This window comes from Thermobia domestica, chromosome 9 (assembly GCF_964235325.1).
Source record: "Thermobia domestica chromosome 9, izTheDome1.hap1.1, whole genome shotgun sequence".
NCBI lineage: Eukaryota > Metazoa > Arthropoda > Insecta > Zygentoma > Lepismatidae > Thermobia > Thermobia domestica.
The window spans coordinates 243,954,775-243,972,825 of record NC_137462.1 but is presented as its reverse complement, the minus strand read 5'-3'; the positions used below and the strand labels follow the sequence as shown (position 1 = coordinate 243,972,825).

Below are 18,051 nucleotides of genomic sequence, written 5' to 3'. Positions count from 1 at the left end.
ATTTAACGGGGCCTGATTCAACCATATAGTTCATCTGCAAGCTTACCCTGAAAATTTTAGGGGAGCCAGTATAAACTTAAGGGGCGACCCCCATGCCCCCTTAGATACTGGCCTGCCTAGGATATATCATAGGTTTTACATAGGCCATACTCGATATATTATAAGGATGTTATAATCACATTCATCTACCCACAGTTTAATGAAATATTCTTAAATTATACCGTCAGATTTTATTAGAGTGGATTAGAGTACATTTGTTTTATTTTGGCACACTTCCCGGCAATGCACTTGGTTGATCTTTAAAATATTTTCTACTAGCACTCACGTGAACGTTTTAATCCAATAGACATCGTATGGGTTTTGTCGTGTAGATGACGTTAGTTGTCAGCCAGCCGGTCAAATGAGATCATTGCTATTTGGCGGGTATTTGAAGTGCTTAGTTGCCACATGCAAGCAAGTGTGTTACAGTGATTTGTGAGTGGTATGGCATTTTGCTGTGTTTCGTAGCGCAATGTAACTCGCAACTTAACTATGGCGTGGCAAGACCACGTTGCAGACAGATCCATCCTTTAGGCAGGAAGCGTGCCAAGATAAAACAAACGTACTCTTAATGATGGAGAATGGTCCATCAAGGTCCACCCTTGGAGCCGCCCCTGGTAACTGTTCTGATGACTATAAGTAGTATCAATTTATGAGAAATGATTGCAAAAATGATTTAATTTTAGATATTTTTAGAGGCACATACTCTGTAAATATTTATGTTATTGACTAGTGGTGACGGGGAGCTGGCTAATGAAAAGGCCAACTACCAGATTCTAATATCTTTTCATTTGATATTTATTGTTATGCTATCATTAGTCCATGTTTCTCTGGTGTACATGGTTCGAATTTGCGACCAGAAAATGAAATGAAATGAAAACTTTAAGTTTTACGTCCCACGATTATGCCGGTTAGGCTAAAGGAGATGGTGATGATGAGAGATGAGTGAAATGGTGGAATGAAGAAAGTGGGAGAACCCCGAGAAAACCCACGAGCACGGTGTTTGTCCACCACAAAGTCCACACGGCGCAAGCTGGGATCGAACCAGGGACCCCAAGCACCGGAGGTGAACGTTCTACCACTGAGCCAACGCACCCCCATATAATTTGCGACCAGAAGTGGCATAGAATTGTAAACACTAACTCAGCATTGTGATGTAATTAGAAACTATTTCAATTACGATGTGGTAAAATCCAATCTAGAAAATCAGAAATAATCGCAATTGGAGCCAACGTGATAACTAGAAATCACTCCACTGAAAGTTGACTGGGCAACGAAAGTTCTTTGTAGGTTGTAACGCAAGGAAGTTTAGTTCCCTCTTTTAGTTTCAATTATAATTACATAATTAAAGTTAGAGGAAATTTTTAATAATACAATACTGGAAGAGTCAAAAGAGTTCGTATCCAATCGCTTTCCCATTGAGCTCCAAAATTAAAAATTACGTCATAATTACACTGATGTTTTGTAAGTAATGTGTTCAAAAACCAGAAATGTATTATTATTATTATTATTATTATTATTATTATTATTATTATTATTATTATTATTATTATTATTATTATTATTATTATTATTATTATTATTATTATAGTTTTATAGGTGCATTAGTAAGACAAGATGACACCACACATGACAGAATGCAATAGATTTATGATAAAGCACAAACATTAGGTGATAATTCCTCTACATACTCCGCCATTAAGAAACGGAATCTTTAAGTTTTACATTCCACGCTAATGGCGGCTAGGCTAAAAGAGACGGTGATGATGAGAAATGAAGGAAATAGTGGAATGAAGAAAGTTGGAGAAACAGGTGAACCTCTAGAAAACATACGCACACGGTGTTTGCCCACCACAAGAATCGCTTGGCGCGAGCAGGATCGCACCAGGGAGTCCAAGCACTAGAGGTGAACGATCTACCACTGAGCCACTGCAGCCTCCCCCATCATTAAGAAATGACACCGTGAGTTTTCCTATGAAAGGTGACCTTTGGATGACCACCAACATCCATTACTGTGAGCAACACCCCATATGTGTTATAACTATCTCATAGTTACCGATTGCATATTGTTCTATTGCTAGGATATATCATTGGAACATCACGTTACAGAATGACTTCCATTTTTAACCGACTTCAAGAAAAGTAAGATCTTTTCCATTAACAAACTCGGCATAAATAATCAGCCCACAAAAAAAAAGTTTATCAAGAGTTATCGTCTGGAGTAACAGCAGTCTTTTGTCCAAACTTATTAGGAGGATAAAATTCCCCCATTCCTAGTTCTAGAATTCTCCTCTCCTAATATTTTTCTAAAGATATAAACGTAACATGTAGTGAGGAATGTGATGTCCTAGAGATTTATATTTCTTCGAAATCGAGGAGACGGGATAAAACACGAAGTAACAGACATACCTAAGTACGTACTAATTTTACAATCTGCTAAGTCCTACTTGTATGATCCTAATAAGTGTTTAGATTCGAAGTCTGTCAACTACGAAGCAAAGACAAAGCAGAGATCCATCAGCTACAGACCTTTGGTGACAGTGGACTAAAGTTAGGCTATGTTCTTGAAAGACGTGCACTAAAACCCATATTCCTTTTCCCCCTATTTTTAACTCTATAGCAAACCATCGGAAGCATTTGTCTGACGCGTATTTTACAGCATTCGACTTCTGTAGATATTCTCTCTCTAACAGTCCTGCATCACCCTCCCCCCTCCCCTCCCCTCCCCCATCCTTCATTGATTTAAGAATAATCCTGTGACTCATTTAAGCCGGATTTGGCAGCAGAAAAGCTCGTATCGTAGGAAGTGGTTAGTAACGGGGCCCCTTCTATTCAAAGTTGTATCAACTTGAGAGGTGCTTAGCACAATAGACACCAGGTTGATAACGTAAAAAGAATGACAAAGAAAATGGGATAGCACAGAAGGGGAGAGAAATGTACTAAAAAAGCCTGGAAGGAATGTGTTACATTTCCAACCCCATTAAGTATGTTTTCTGAGTTTCTTTGGTTAAGTTTATTAACTCAAAATGGCGTTTACAAAGAACTGAACGAAGGATAAGGAAGTAATAAGCTTGAAATGCATGTTGGCAACGCCAAAACTTCGATTTCTGGTTGATTGAACCTTCATTCTTGTCTACTTTCAATCACGTAATGGCAATTGGCACATTAACGATGTGAAGTACCCACGCCATCTTTGTTTTTTAGCACGTTGATTTATATGGGAAAATATTTTTCTGTTTTCTTTCAAATTAATTGGATTTTTAAAGATATAATTTTACTAATTTATTCTGTAAGTTTAGTTAAGTTTTCCTTCCATTTTCGAAATGAAATTGCATTAGATAAACTTAGTATTACTTTAACCTATAAACGCTGAAGGACGCAACTGCTGCGTCAAGGCTTTAACCTCAACAGCTCAGTCCCTAATTAAACTAGGAAGAAAATGTTGGTATCAATGTGTTCCTCAAGGATGAAGCTTGCCGCCGATATGCATTGCATGTATGTGGAAGGTACCACGGCAGAAAGGGAGAGATAAAGTTCGTGTTTTGCGTTTTGCATTTTTTTTTTTTTTTTTTTTTTTTTTTTTTTTTTTTTTTTAGGGCACTCTTCCCCTTGGGGGAACAGCCATAAAAATTGGTATACAAAGCAATGAAGTATTCCACTACACGTTAATATCCTGCAAAAGTACTAGTTGCTTATGTGAAGGAGTAGGGAAGAACAAAGTTTGCCAATTTTTTGAGTCTGAGTTTTTTGAGGCAAATTATATTTATTTTCTGAACGTTTCCATATAAGACAAGATATCCTTTCACTAAATTGGTCTAAAAGCATGATTCTTGTTTCTTTATTTTCCACTGAAAATAGTTAAAAAAAAAAGTTTGCATATAAAGTGATACTATGGTGGGGGGGCGACAAAGTGAAGGTCTGAAACAGCCCTTCGGAAATGATATACAGGGCGTTTTGATAGGAATTTTGTTCTGAATTTGTATCTCGCTTTGTATTGTAACAATAGCTACCATTTTTTAAATATTATTGTCACAGATGTATTGCCTACACATTAGCTTCATTTTGTTAGCGTAGAGTGTTTGTAAGGGTTGCCAGTTCTCTCCAAATTCTAGTTTTTTAATATTTTTTTTAGAATTTCTTGTTTCTTCTTCTTTTTCTATGAATAGGGCGGGAATTACACAAGTGTTACCTCGTTGAAATCAGTGTTACATAATCTCTCCAACGAGTATGAATCATTATCCTGTGGTAATTAGAGGGGTCACCAGGGCCCTCAACGTGAGAGTCTACGATTTCGTTCAAATTTGTGCCCGGTGTATCTATAAGGGTTAGTTAAAGTTGGTTATTAAATTTTAAGATCAGGGGCAGCTATAGGATTTTAATTTTGGGTAGGCCCGCTCCTCACTTATGGATAAATGTACACTCATGTCCAAAATTATTGTCGCATGTCTATAAATATGTTGTTCTAGGAATATAATTTGATAACGAATTTGCCCGGTATTTCATATAATGCAAGTATGTGTATAACCGGCAAAGACATGTATGTAACAAATTTCATGTCAAAAGAGCAGTAAATAAGAACAATAAAACGAAAATAAAATTTTCTTGTCCATTTAGCAACATTTTATTTTAGTCATAATTTTCATATTTATAATTCTTTTCCTATGAAATTTACCACAAATATACATTTTCCGATTATACACATGGTATCAGTATTAAAAGTACCCTGGAAAATCATGATCAAATTATATTCTTACAAGAAGACAGTTATAGATATGCGACAATAATTTTGGACATGAGTGTGCATATTTGTTTGATTACTGACAGTAGAGAATTTCTTTTACAGTAGTAGTTGATGTTATTTGTTAAATAATTATCTACCACTAATATAAATAGTGGAAAATATATTTACTCTTTATTGTATCTTTTAGCGTTTATATATTTTTTTTTTCAAAATTTTTGGGTAGGCCCGTGCCTACCCGGCCTACCAACTAAAGCTGCCACTGATTAAGATTATGCATAACAAAATTTAATTTTCATATAATAGTTGACATTGAATAAATTTAAAGAAAGAACGAATAAAATATCAATTCATTTGAACGAAAACAGAGAAATAATTCCTCATATAAAACAATGGACTAAAATATAAGGTAGATATTCAACATCGCTGAAGGTTTATATGCATTATAGTTCTCTCTTAAGAGGCCTCATCACTGCGAAATTAAAATACCGCTAATTTTACAGTAATTATGTAATATCTTCAAATAGATAAAAGATAATCGAAAAGTGAAACAAGATCTCCCTAGACAATATTATTTTGCGTGAGATACCGTTATGACGACTCATTTATATGCTTTCGATTTCCAACCATTTAGAAAATCGGCATTTATTTTCGCGTTTCTAAATAACTGCAACAAAAAAGCTACTAGGTGACTCGTGATAACGGTACCTCATGCAAAATAAATCGTCTAGGGAGGTCTTGATCCACTTTTCGATTATTATTTGTCTATTTGAAGACATTACATATGAAGAGACTTTTATAGTGAGTTTGTATCATTGCCATTACATTTGCATAACGTTTCTCTTTTGTTTTAAAAAACAGTGTGTGTGTGTGTGAGTGTCAGCAAGTTGAGCACCAAGAGATCCATACAAGACGGTCCTCCGGAATTCGTACAAAAAAGACAATATAACAGTAAGTTGTAAGTGTTTCAGTTGTTGTGTAGTTAGTGCAAATAAACATGTATTCATTTATCACAATTAAGTTGTTTTGTGAACATTTATTCATCAAAAGACAAAAACATTGGTCCTCCGGGCCGGATCACAGTGAACTAGCGTGTGATACAAACTGTGAATGTGTATGTGAACAATTGTTACATTGCTCTCTGTTTAGTTTTGTTCGTGTGTGCAGTGACGTTTATTAATTCTTCTGGAACTTATGTGAATAGACATAAGTGAGAACACGTTCATCAGTGTGGACTTGTGTGTGGACTTGTGTTTATTAGTTAGTGTGGACTTACAATATTTTTCAAGATGGAGGACTCAGAAAGAAGCAAGTTAGTGAAACAACGTGGTGTGTGCAAAAGTCAACTGACAAGAATTCAAAACTACGTAAGTAATATTAATTCAACAACTACAATTAGTCAGGTGAAAGTACGTAAGACTGCAATGATTGAGTTGTATAAAAAGTTCGATGAAGTACAATCACAGTTAGAAATAAATTACGAACAAGTAGAGGACGATGCATATAGAGAGGACTTTGAAACCAGTTACTATGATGTATTAGCGCAACTAGAGGATTTTATTATTCAGCGTAGCCAGGAATCTCATTCAAACAATTCCTCGAAAAATGAGAATCAGGTGTCAAATGATCAATTAAAATTGCCTCGTGTTGAATTGCCATCATTTGAAGGACGATACGAAAATTGGCTTTCATTTTCAGACAATTTTAAAGTTATGATTCATAATAACGATAACGTGTCAGTGTTGCAAAAGTTCCATTACCTAAGGAGTGCATTGAGGGGGGAGGCGTATGATTTAATAGCGAATCTGCAAGTTACAGAAGCTAATTATAAAATTGCATGGCAATTATTGAAAGACAGGTATGAAAATAAGCGTTTGATTGCAGCTACTCATGTCCGTAATTTGTTACATATTAAATGTATCACAAAGGAAACTACATCAGAATTAAGAGAATTTATTAATACAGCTACTAGTAACTTGAATGCATTACGAGCTTTAGATTTGCAGACACCACTAGAAGAGGTTTTGTTAGTTCAACATTTTGTTTCTCAATTAGACAGTAACACTAGGCGTGCGTGGGAGTTACAAATCACAGATCATTCTTTCCCTCCCTTATCAGAGTTCTTTGCTTTCTTGGAACGTAGGTGTCAAGCATTTGAAACTATAAAAAATACACCATCGCAGGAAGTAGTGTCAAGGTCAAGGGGCGATAAAAATAGACAGAGTGCTGAACCAAAACAAAAAGAAAAAACAACCAAATCATACGTGACAACAACTCAGTCTTTCTGTAACTTTTGTAAACAAAACCTAATACATCAGCTGTTTAAATGTCCTGCATTTTTAAACGCTGAAGCAAAAGAAAGACAAGACTATGTTCGAGATAATTTATTGTGTTTCAACTGTCTCAAAAAAGAATGTAAAGTAAAGACGTGCAGATCAGGTGGCTGTAAACGCTGTTCCAAAAGGCATAATACCTTGCTGCATTATGATGTAATGTCAAAAGCAGATGAGAAATCCAGTGTTGCTAATTCACAATCAAGAAAGTTTTCGAGTCATTCTAATACGAATAGGGAAAATATAACACAAGGTTCTTATTGCATTTTCAAGGGAAAACCAAATGTTACTGTTATGTTATCTACTGCTATAGTAGATGTACGAGATGCAAATGGTAAATTACATCCATGTAGAGCATTATTAGATTCTGCCAGTCAAAGTAATTTTGTAACTGAAGATTTAGTTCAAAGGTTGCGTCTACCTAAAAATAAACACCGAGTTCCAATTCAAGGTATTAATAGTGTGATTAGTGAAACAAAGCATTGTGTAGATGTACATATAGAATCAAGAATTCGTGAATTTGCAATTGATGTAAACTGTTTAGTTTTGCTGAAAATAACAGATAACATTCCAAGTAGGCCAATAGATCATGCTGATTGGAACTTGCCGACAGACATAGTGTATGCAGATCCTAACTTTCACCAACCAGATACTATTGACATTTTGTTAGGCGCGGAAGTGTTTTTGGACATTTTGCGATCGCATAAACTAACTAGACCAGGGAATTATCCAGTAGTACAAGAGACTGAATTTGGGTACATTTTGGCGGGTAAAGTTCCTACAACAAGAGATTCTAGTATACCACAAGTGTCATTTTTTGTGCAAGAAAGTAACCTTGATAGACAGTTACAGACATTTTGGGAGCTCGAAACTATACATTCAACAGTCATGACTCAAGAAGAAAGACAATGTGAACGACACTTTGAGGAAAACACTACCAGAGATAGCAGTGGTCGATTTGTTGTACGTCTGCCAATTAAGCCAAGCCATAAACCATTAGGAGAATCATATAATTTAGCTCTTCGTAGATTTTACCAGCTAGAAAGGCGGTTGCAGCAGTGTCCAGAAATTAACGAGCAGTACTGTAACTTTATGAGGGAATATGAAGAATTAGATCATATGAAACCAGTGCCAGAAGAACATAGGGAAATTCACTTACCGTTTGAATTTGAGTCCGAATCAGGTGTTTCAACGTTGGGTTTATCGTGGAATCCTGCATCAGATAAGCTTCTCATCACCAACAAGTCAGTTAGAGAATGTCTCACGACCAACATACCAACCAAACGTCAAGTGACTTCGACCATAGCAAAAATATTTGATCCTTTAGGACTCATAAGCCCAGTAGTTACTCCGTTCAAGATTTTCTTACAACAACTGTGGATCCATAAGATCAAATGGGATGATCAAATACCATCAGAGCTCTATCAACAATGGTTAGATCTGTGTCATCATCTTCCAAGTGTTAATGAAATACAAATTGATAGATGTGCAGTATTGAAGAATTATGCTCATGTCGAGATACATGGGTTTGCTGACAGCAGTCAACTTGCGTACGGCTGTTGCATTTATGTTAAAACTGTGGACATTTCAGGCAAAACTACTGTTAAACTTTTGGGATCTAAATCGAGAATAGCTCCTATTAAAAAGGTAACGCTACCAAGACTTGAACTTTGTGCGGCAGTACTTTTGAGCAGGCTGTATCGGAAAATAATTCCGATATTAAACATTTCAGTGAATAGTACTTACTTCTGGACCGATTCAAAAATAGTGCTTGCATGGATATCATCTCCAGCTGCCAGATGGAAGGAGTTCGTGGCAAACAGGGTTGCAGAGATACAGGAGATCACATCAGTCAACCAGTGGCATCATGTGTCGTCAATGGACAACCCAGCTGACATTATTACACGGGGAATGGATCCGAAACAGTTGAAGGAAGCAGATATTTGGTGGCATGGACCCGCATGGCTTGAATCATCTGCATGGCCCGAACAATCAGAAGTGGTAGACGAAGATGTTCCAGAAGAAAGGAAAGTAACGAGCATATCTTTAGCCAGTTATGAAGGTGACATAAGCTGTCTGGAGAAATTTTCATCATTGTGGAAACTATTGCGAGTTATTTGTTTGTGTCGTCGTTTTATTTACAATTGTAAAAATCACAACGAGAAGAAAGTAGGAACTATTTCCACTACTGAAATTAGCGATACTTTACAACAATGTATTAAGCTAATCCAACAGGTTAGTTATTCGCAAGAATTCAAAGATTTAGCTTCGTCAGGCCAAGTTTCATCCCAAAGTGAACTTAAATCTTTGTATCCATTTATAGATAATGAACAGTTGCTACGAGTGGGAGGACGGCTAAAAAAACTCCGACTTACCGTATGATAGCCGACATCAGATCATCTTACCACCTAAAGAGCATCTCACCAAATTGATAATTGAAGCGGAACATAGAAGATTGTTACATGCTGGACCGCAGTTATTGATTTCATCATTGAGGCAAAAATATTGGATCCCACGAGCTAAACAAGTCGTTCGATCTATCATTCATCAGTGTCTAGTTTGTTTTAAATTGAAAGCGTCAGCCTCAGAACAACTCATGGGTCAATTACCATCAGCACGAGTACAGCCAGCTCGAGCTTTTATTCACGTGGGGGTGGATTTCGCCGGTCCCCTAATGATTAAGCAAGGAACTAGATCTCGTAAAGTGACAAAGGCGTATGTTGCAATATTCGTGTGCTTAGCAACCAAAGCGATTCATATGGAGTTAGTGAGTGATTTGAGTAGCCAAGCATTTTTAGCAGCTCTTCGAAGATTTGTATCCAGAAGAGGCAAATTTTCGAACATCTATAGTGACAACGGAACCAATTTCATTGGAGCTCAGCGAGAACTTAAGGAGCTTCAACAACTACTCAGTTCACAACAATTTCGAAACTCAATTCAAGATGTTGCAGTGCAAGAAGGATTTACATGGCATTTCATTCCACCCAGAGCAAGTCATTTTGCAGGCATTTGGGAAAGTGCAGTGAAGTCATTTAAGTTTCATTTAAGAAGGATAGTAGGTTGCACGATTTTGACATTTGAAGAACTCAACACAGTTATAACACAAATAGAAGCCTGTTTGAATTCAAGACCAATCACCGTTCTATCCAATGATCCCGATGATCCTTCATTTTTGTCGCCAGGACATTTCCTTATTGGTGAGCCTTTGATGAGCATTCCTGAACCAGATCTAGTGGACATTCCGACCAACCGATTATCAAGATGGAATCACCTTCAGAAGATGAAGCAGCATTTTTGGAAAAGATGGTCTCAGGATTATCTACATGAACTCCAGCAGAGAAGAAAATGGACAACAAAACAACCTAGTATTTCTATTGGAGATGTGGTTCTAATCAAAGAAGACAATTCTCCTCCATTGTCATGGAAATTAGGTGTCATTCAACAAGTGTTTCCGGGAAAAGATGGACTAGTGAGAGTAGTGAGTGTAAAGTGTAAAACAGGGACTGTTAAGAGACCAATTACTAAAATTGTACCTTTACCTAAACGTGATAATGTGGATTGTGTGTAAGTTGATTGATTTGGTTCAATCAAGAGAGGGGAGAATGTAGAGACTTTTATAGTGAGTTTGTATCATTGCCATTACATTTGCATAACGTTTCTCTTTTGTTTTAAAAAACAGTGTGTGTGTGTGAGTGTCAGCAAGTTGAGCACCAAGAGATCCATACAAGACGGTCCTCCGGAATTCGTACAAAAAAGACAATATAACAGTAAGTTGTAAGTGTTTCAGTTGTTGTGTAGTTAGTGCAAATAAACATGTATTCATTTATCACAATTAAGTTGTTTTGTGAACATTTATTCATCAAAAGACAAAAACAACATAATTATTGTAAAATTAGCGGTATTTTAATTTCGCAGTGATAGGGACTCTTAACCTTTATCAGTACACAACTGCACAATACTTTGTCTGTGCTCCACTTCACTCAAACTCGAGCCTGAAATGTGAGGAAAACTGAAGTAATGAATAAAATTCTGGACGGCGCGGCGGCTCTCCGGGTGTTAACTGAGCCGACAGAATAAACTCTTTTCCTAATGGTAGATTCCACTAGTCTAGCGTGATTTAACGCGTGTGACGTACTTGCGTAAACTGCCGTCATTAGTTTGCCCCCTAATGCGGCCCATGAACTGTGCGTGAAATAACGACTGTAAGCCCAGGAAAGCAGTCAATTTCCAGTAATAGATACAAAAGAAATAGAAGTATTTGGGCAAAGAAATTATTTTTAGAATGTGGCACTGAAGTTACGTATCGTCAACTTCAACAAGAACTGCAAATAAAGAAGACAGAATCCACTTGAAAAAAAAAAAAAAAAAGGATATTTCAAGATTACACAACACCCAAAACATAATGGCGTGGTAATCGAACTCCAAGGTTTTTAACCACCACAAAAATAATGAATCAGTGGTAGAGCGTTCTGCTCTGGTGCACGGGGTCCTTGGTTCGATCCCAGCTCGCGCCAAGTGAGCTTCGAGGTGAACAAACACCATGTGCGTGGGTTTCTCGGGTTTTTTCCCGTTTCCTCACACTTTTTTCATTCTATCTTTTCATTCATTTCTCATCATCACCGTCTCCTTTAGCCTAGCCGGCATAATGTGGAACGTAAAACTTAAAGATTTCATTTCATTTCATATGAATAATGAATTAATGTCTTAATTTAAAGTAGATCGAGATATAAGTCAGCATCAACATTAAAAAAGAAATAAATTACTTGGCATGAAGCCCATAAGCTCGTGAACCGATATGTTGATAAGTTAATACAATTTTAATGAAACTTAGTATGTGGTACTCTCCAGCATTTAATTTTTAATGTTCAAAAAGACGTCGTCACTTTAAAGAAACTGAACTATTTAATACGTTCATTTCTTTTCTGGTAGAACGAAGTAAGAACTTCGTTTATATTTTCAAAGAACTTCAATAAAAAAATATGCGTTACCTTCCTTCCCTTTTCCAAGGAGATGTATCTCCGAATATTTTGTTTGTTTGTTTGTTTATTTGGTTAAGGTAAGGAAGTCACTCTTCGTAAAGGAAGTCACTCACTACCTTAGCTTGTAAAAGTCTTGTAAGCTTACTTCTATGCACAAATACATCACACAGAACCACCAAATGTTATTATAAGCATAAAAGTTAAAATACATGCTTAATGAGTAGAGTCTTTTAAAGAGAAAGAGTGACCCACGTTTTCTGAATATCACTCTAGACAATTTTTCTTTAAAGAAAAAAATCTATACATTATAAGCTTTTCCTCTTGAATCGATTCACTCTAACAAGGGAACTTTTTCTGGTGTTAACACGAAATATGGAACGAGACTACGATCAATCGAGTTGTGCTAGTGAACACGAAAATCCTTAGACGAGAAAAACCCTAGATCGCAACCGTTCCGTACTTATGGCGGGAAGAATAGGGGCACTGGTAACACAACACGTTGTGGATAATGAGACGAAATATGGCGCGAGTTCAATGAAAATATGCATAGAAGCGCAGTTAAACATATACTACAATGTGACATTATATTCGACAATACTCTGACAAGTGAGGACAGAAATGTAGCACGTAACGACAGAGGAGGAAGGCGGGTAGCGTGGAGTATAGCGTAGGGGAAAAGTTCCATAGAAGATATGAACATATACTAGCCGAACTTGAGGAGAATAGCATAGTAATATGGACATGATCAAGTATATGGGTGGAGAGTAGAAAAGCAAGGGGGTAACGGCCCCCCACCTTCCTGATTTGATCTTTCAAGATAGCAGTGCATTCACACAGGGGCGTATATTGTTGTCTTACTTTTATATCATCATCATCATCATAAACTTATATAATGTAATAATGTATACATGAATGCCTATATGTATACATTAGTCTATACACATCGGTTGTTACGAGGAAAGGGGGTCCGGGCCCTACGGACAATCCCCTCCATAGCTCTCTTTCTTCCATTTCTGATTCACGATGTCGTCTACAGGTTGTCTGTAGTTTGTGATTTATTACTTGACCATGTATTCTGTACCATTACTGTACCATTCCCCTGACGTATTGCTTCTCCGTTTTCCTAAATTATATTGACCACTTTTACTTGCGCTTACCCGCCCTCTACTCTGTTGTTATGTGTTATGCCTCTGATTCACTTGCCAGAGTATTGCCAAATATAATGTCACATTGTATTGTATGTTGTGCTTCTACTCATATATTCATCGAATTCGCTCCATATTTCGTCTCATTATCCAAAATGTGTTGTGTTGCTAGTGCTCCTACTCCTCCCCCCCATAAGTACGGAACAGTTGCGATCGAGGGTTTTTCCCGCCTATAGATTTTCATGTTCACTAACACAATTCGATTCACCATAGTCTCGTTCCACATTTTGTGTGACACCAAGAAAAGTTCCCTTGTAAGTATCATACGAAAGAAACACATGTTATTAAATATAATACATTTTAATGTTAGCAAGTATACATATTCATTTCTGTGAACCAAATGTAAGTTTAGATTGTCATTTACATATATTTATAGCTAAGCATAATGTCCTGAAGATACGAGTATATTTTTTTTTTATATTAAATGGAAAGGTAACTGTTATAAGAAGGCAATGAGAAAAATTGTTCCCTTTGGGAATAGGAAAAGAAACGGGCAATTTAGTTAGTTACTAAGAGGAATAAGGAGGGAACATTTTTTGGGGAGGGGGAACTCCTTTTTATTGTTAGTATTGCTAGAACAAAGTAAACTAACTAACTTCCTCTATGGCCTATGGAACTAGGAGATTCAATGCTGCGTTCACAAAAAGCTCTCCACTGACGTCTATCCTTAGCCAACTGGATCCAGTTTCTACTTTCTATTCCTATTTAGATGCATCTTAATATTATTCTCCCAACTGCGTCTAGGTCTTCCTAATAGTCGTTTTCCGATCAGATTTCAAGTCAAAATTTTGAAATCGTTCCTACTTTCTTCCATTCTGGCTACATGACCTGTCCACCTGAGCCTCCTAGATTTGATAACTCTAACAGTGTTTGGTAAACGGTATAAATTATGTAGTTCCTCGTTATGAAGTTTCCGCCATTTCCCATTCCCGATTCTCTTGGGTCCTAATATTCGTCTCACAATATTAAATTGATTGAATTCTATGAGGAATGTATAAGAAAACGTTTGACGATAGTGAACCAGGTACGATTTCCTTAGGGATTTTCTAGCGGTGAGAGGGAGAACATTTTGAATTTTTCTTGCAGTTTAAGGATACATTTCCCCCCTCAGATTTGAACATCTTTCTGAAAATGAATTCAGAAGTTAAGACTGTAACACTACAGTATACTACTTTGCGACAAATTCTGTGCATTATTTGGTAAAACGTGAGTGGTTTTAATATGTTGCGTTCCCATACTGTTAACTCAATATTAAAGTTCTGAGTTACTGCTCTATTGAATCAACGAGAAAAAGAACAAACATTGAAAGAATCGTAAGTGGTCATTTTACAGTGAAAGAAAATTTCATTAGAACCCCACCACCACCACCAACTCTCGTCCCCACGTCTCGCCTCGTTGAGAGATTTGTTGATGATTGTATAAAAGATTCTTTCAACTGAAAGAGATTTCCAGTCATCATTTCTAGTTTAAAAAGCAGCCGCCTTCTGGTTCTCAAACGAATCACTTGTGGTTAACTTCACTCCCTTTTGAAAGATTCATGCATCTTTTACATTCGTTTATTTCAACCAGAACTCCATAATTATATTTTAGCTATTACTTTTTAAAGTTTCAGAGACGTAGCGAAATTGGGGAGACAATTTTATGGATCTTTTCTCAATTTCGATTGAAGAAAAATGCTGAAGCGGAGAAAGGGTCTTTGCAATCAAGCAAGCCAATAGAAGAAATGACTTTATTTTCCTCTTTAGTTAGGCGTGCATGCATCACATACAACATCACTTCTATTATCTTTTATAGGCCTATTATCTTTCATTAATTAATTATAGACTCTATTAGACACAAGCTTTCAGTCTATTTACTTAACATCGAAGCATTTAGTGACAAAACTTTCATGATGATGCCGTCGTTCTTTCTTGATATTGTAAAGTTTTGGTTATGTAGGTATACTCGTAGCTAGAGTATAGGTAGATCAAATTATATACGGGAACTTTTTTTCTATCATCGAATTTTGTTATATATTTTTAAAATTATAAATGGTGTAATACAAAATTATTTTAATTTAAATAATTTACTAATACTGAGTAAAGAGAGGTATCCCAAAACCTGACAAGCCTAGGTAAGGATTTCTACAGAGCTCCGAGCAAGCTAGGTGGAGTTGATTTAGGATCCCCAACACTCCACGCAAGCAGAGGGAGGTTAAGAGTTACAGAGCTACATGAAAGCTAAGTGATAAGATTAAGATTTCCAACAATACTCCGTACTAGCTAAGTGGGAAAAATGTCTAGAGCTTTGAGCAAGCTAAAGGCTATGGGTCGAATTCTTCTCGATGCTCCAGGCAAACTAAATAATAATAATAATAATAATAATAATAATAATAATAATAATAATAATAATAATAATAATAATAATAATAATAATAATAATAATAAAGGTAACTAACTGAAGAATAATAATGATCGCTGTAATCCTGCTGGTTTTATAAGTGCTTCAGTATGCCGGTGGCGCTGGAGGTCATTCATCATCACATAGCAAGTAGTGTCACTGGTATTTGTGTCATCTACCACTGTAGTAAGTTGTAATAAGTCGCACATGACTGATGAACACATGTTGATTATTAGTGTGAACACATGTTGATTATTAGTAAAAGACATGCATGGAATATTACAATATCATCCAAATACTCGCAGATACTCACTTCTTGGTATTCAACATCTCGTTTTTGTTACATACTTGTTTATGGGGAGAAAGTAGATAGAAAAGTTATATCTTCCATGTTGACAACTTTTAATTTAGGATAAAAGTATTGCAGCTAATAAGAGTGCATTCTATGCTTAATTAATCTACTTATAATACAAAATTATTTCAGTTTGTGAGTAATGTTAATTCATAATAATTAACAATTGTCGCTCCGCTACGTTCGTTGCCTGCCTATCTCACCTTGTTTGAAAATAAATAACGGTGATACCGGACATGAACTTGCTTAGCTGTTTAATACAGTATTAAGACAAGAGCCGTATTAAATCCATGTAAATAAGGATGTAATTACTTATATAAAATTCCATTTTAAGTACAATATAATTTATTAACTATAACAACATGTCCTTTATGTGCCGAAGTCTTGCATGGGTAAAGTCAGATGTTCACACAAGCGTTTAGGGTGTAGGTTGCGCTCATGAAAATACTTCGGAAAACAATTTTTCATTGAAAATGGTAAAACCAAACTGAGATTGGTAAATTGGGGTGGTGGTGAGAAATACACATTTGGAGCTGGAATGGTAAATTTGGGGAGGGGGAAGGTAAATTTACAGAGCTTCACTTAAGCCCAAGGGGCGCCCATGTTGTGGTTTCCAAGGGGGGCAAATATAAGCGACGATTCAAAAATAGTTTCAAATTTTTCTGTAACTAATGTAAAAATTCTATTGGATTTTCGATATTCTGAAGTACAATTTCCTCTAGGGAAAGGCGACCGCCCCCTTGCCCCCCTGATGGGCGCCCTTGTTTGAAGCCCTACCTCTATCTAGCACTTCAACCTTCTATGACCTATCCCGTATGAAGGAAACTCTTTACCTGTTTTATGCATATAAAATATTGGTTTAACAAAATATTTTGTTTTAAACAATTATATGATTAACTATTTTAAGTATATTATAGATAGAGTCGTTAAGTCTATCAAAATAGAAATTTGATAGTACAAAATAGGCAGATGCGTACTAGAATTGCAACCAAGGGACTCAGTGATGTGATCTGTTAGCTATTTCAACGTACAATAAGTGTTCAATAAGTTTTACACAGTTGGTTATAATATTTTTATTAGTTACAATATGAAAGTATAAGTGAACATATTTTGATCTTTTAGCTGTCATTCAATGTAACTTCCATCTGTTGTGACGCATTTCATCGAACGTTATCTCCTTGCCTTGAATGCACTTTAGTAAAATTCAGGATGCTGACTTTTACAGCATTGTTTTACACAAGAAATGAGGGAGTTGTCACTGTCGAATGTTTTTTTTTCTTTTCCCCGCAGGTGGGCCTTGAGACGTCCAAAGAGGAAGAAATCCGAAGGAGCCAAGTCTGGACTATAGAGAGTCTGAGACACAACTTCCCATCCCATTTTCATGATTTTCTGCTGTGTCATTATGGCTGTGAGGCTTAGCATTGTCATGACGGAGTGTGATGACCCTACCTTGCAGCTCTGGTCTTTTGGTTTCGAGTGTACTTCGTACCTTATCCAGTGAGAAACAATAACGCTCCTTGTTAATTGTGAAGCCATGTTCCAAGAAGTCTATGAAAATTATATCGCATTGATCCCAGAAAAAAGAGGCCATAATTTTCTGGCCAAAACAGTAAAATGAGTATCTTTAAACGCTGCAACCAACGTTGGATACTGTGTAATCCCCATGAATCGGAAGAAACTTCCTATGAATTAACGTGGCTGATTTATTACTACTTTTGAACAGGATTTCCATTACCGAAGATTGCCGAGTCTTGACGTCTACTTCAGTGTCCATTGTGGTTTATCTGTTAACAATATGGAACAACAATTCTTACCATTTTGAAGTCAAATGATCAAAGTAAGTTCACCTAAAATTTCATCATCGATTGCAACTAATAAAAATATGATACCCATCTGTGCAAAACTTATTGAACCCACTTTTGTAATATTAACCAGCATTGAAATCGGAAGTTCACTGAAATTCCATTATATCAGGTAGAATATATTTGTGCTAAAATTCTCAGTTTATATCTGTGTGAAATATAGG

At 36.3% G+C, this 18,051-nt stretch overlaps 1 protein-coding gene across 1 annotated transcript; it reads left to right on the top strand.

The window, feature by feature from the left end:
* Window positions 1–6,066: 6,066 nt before the first annotated feature.
* On the top strand, window positions 6,067–17,373 carry LOC145661180 (uncharacterized). Its single transcript, XM_081726628.1, has 3 exons — window positions 6,067–9,172; window positions 9,687–10,674; window positions 17,316–17,373. The coding sequence occupies exons 1-3, from the start codon at window positions 6,067–6,069 to the stop codon at window positions 17,371–17,373; spliced, it is 4,152 nt and encodes a 1,383-aa protein (XP_081582754.1).
* Window positions 17,374–18,051: the final 678 nt, after the last annotated feature.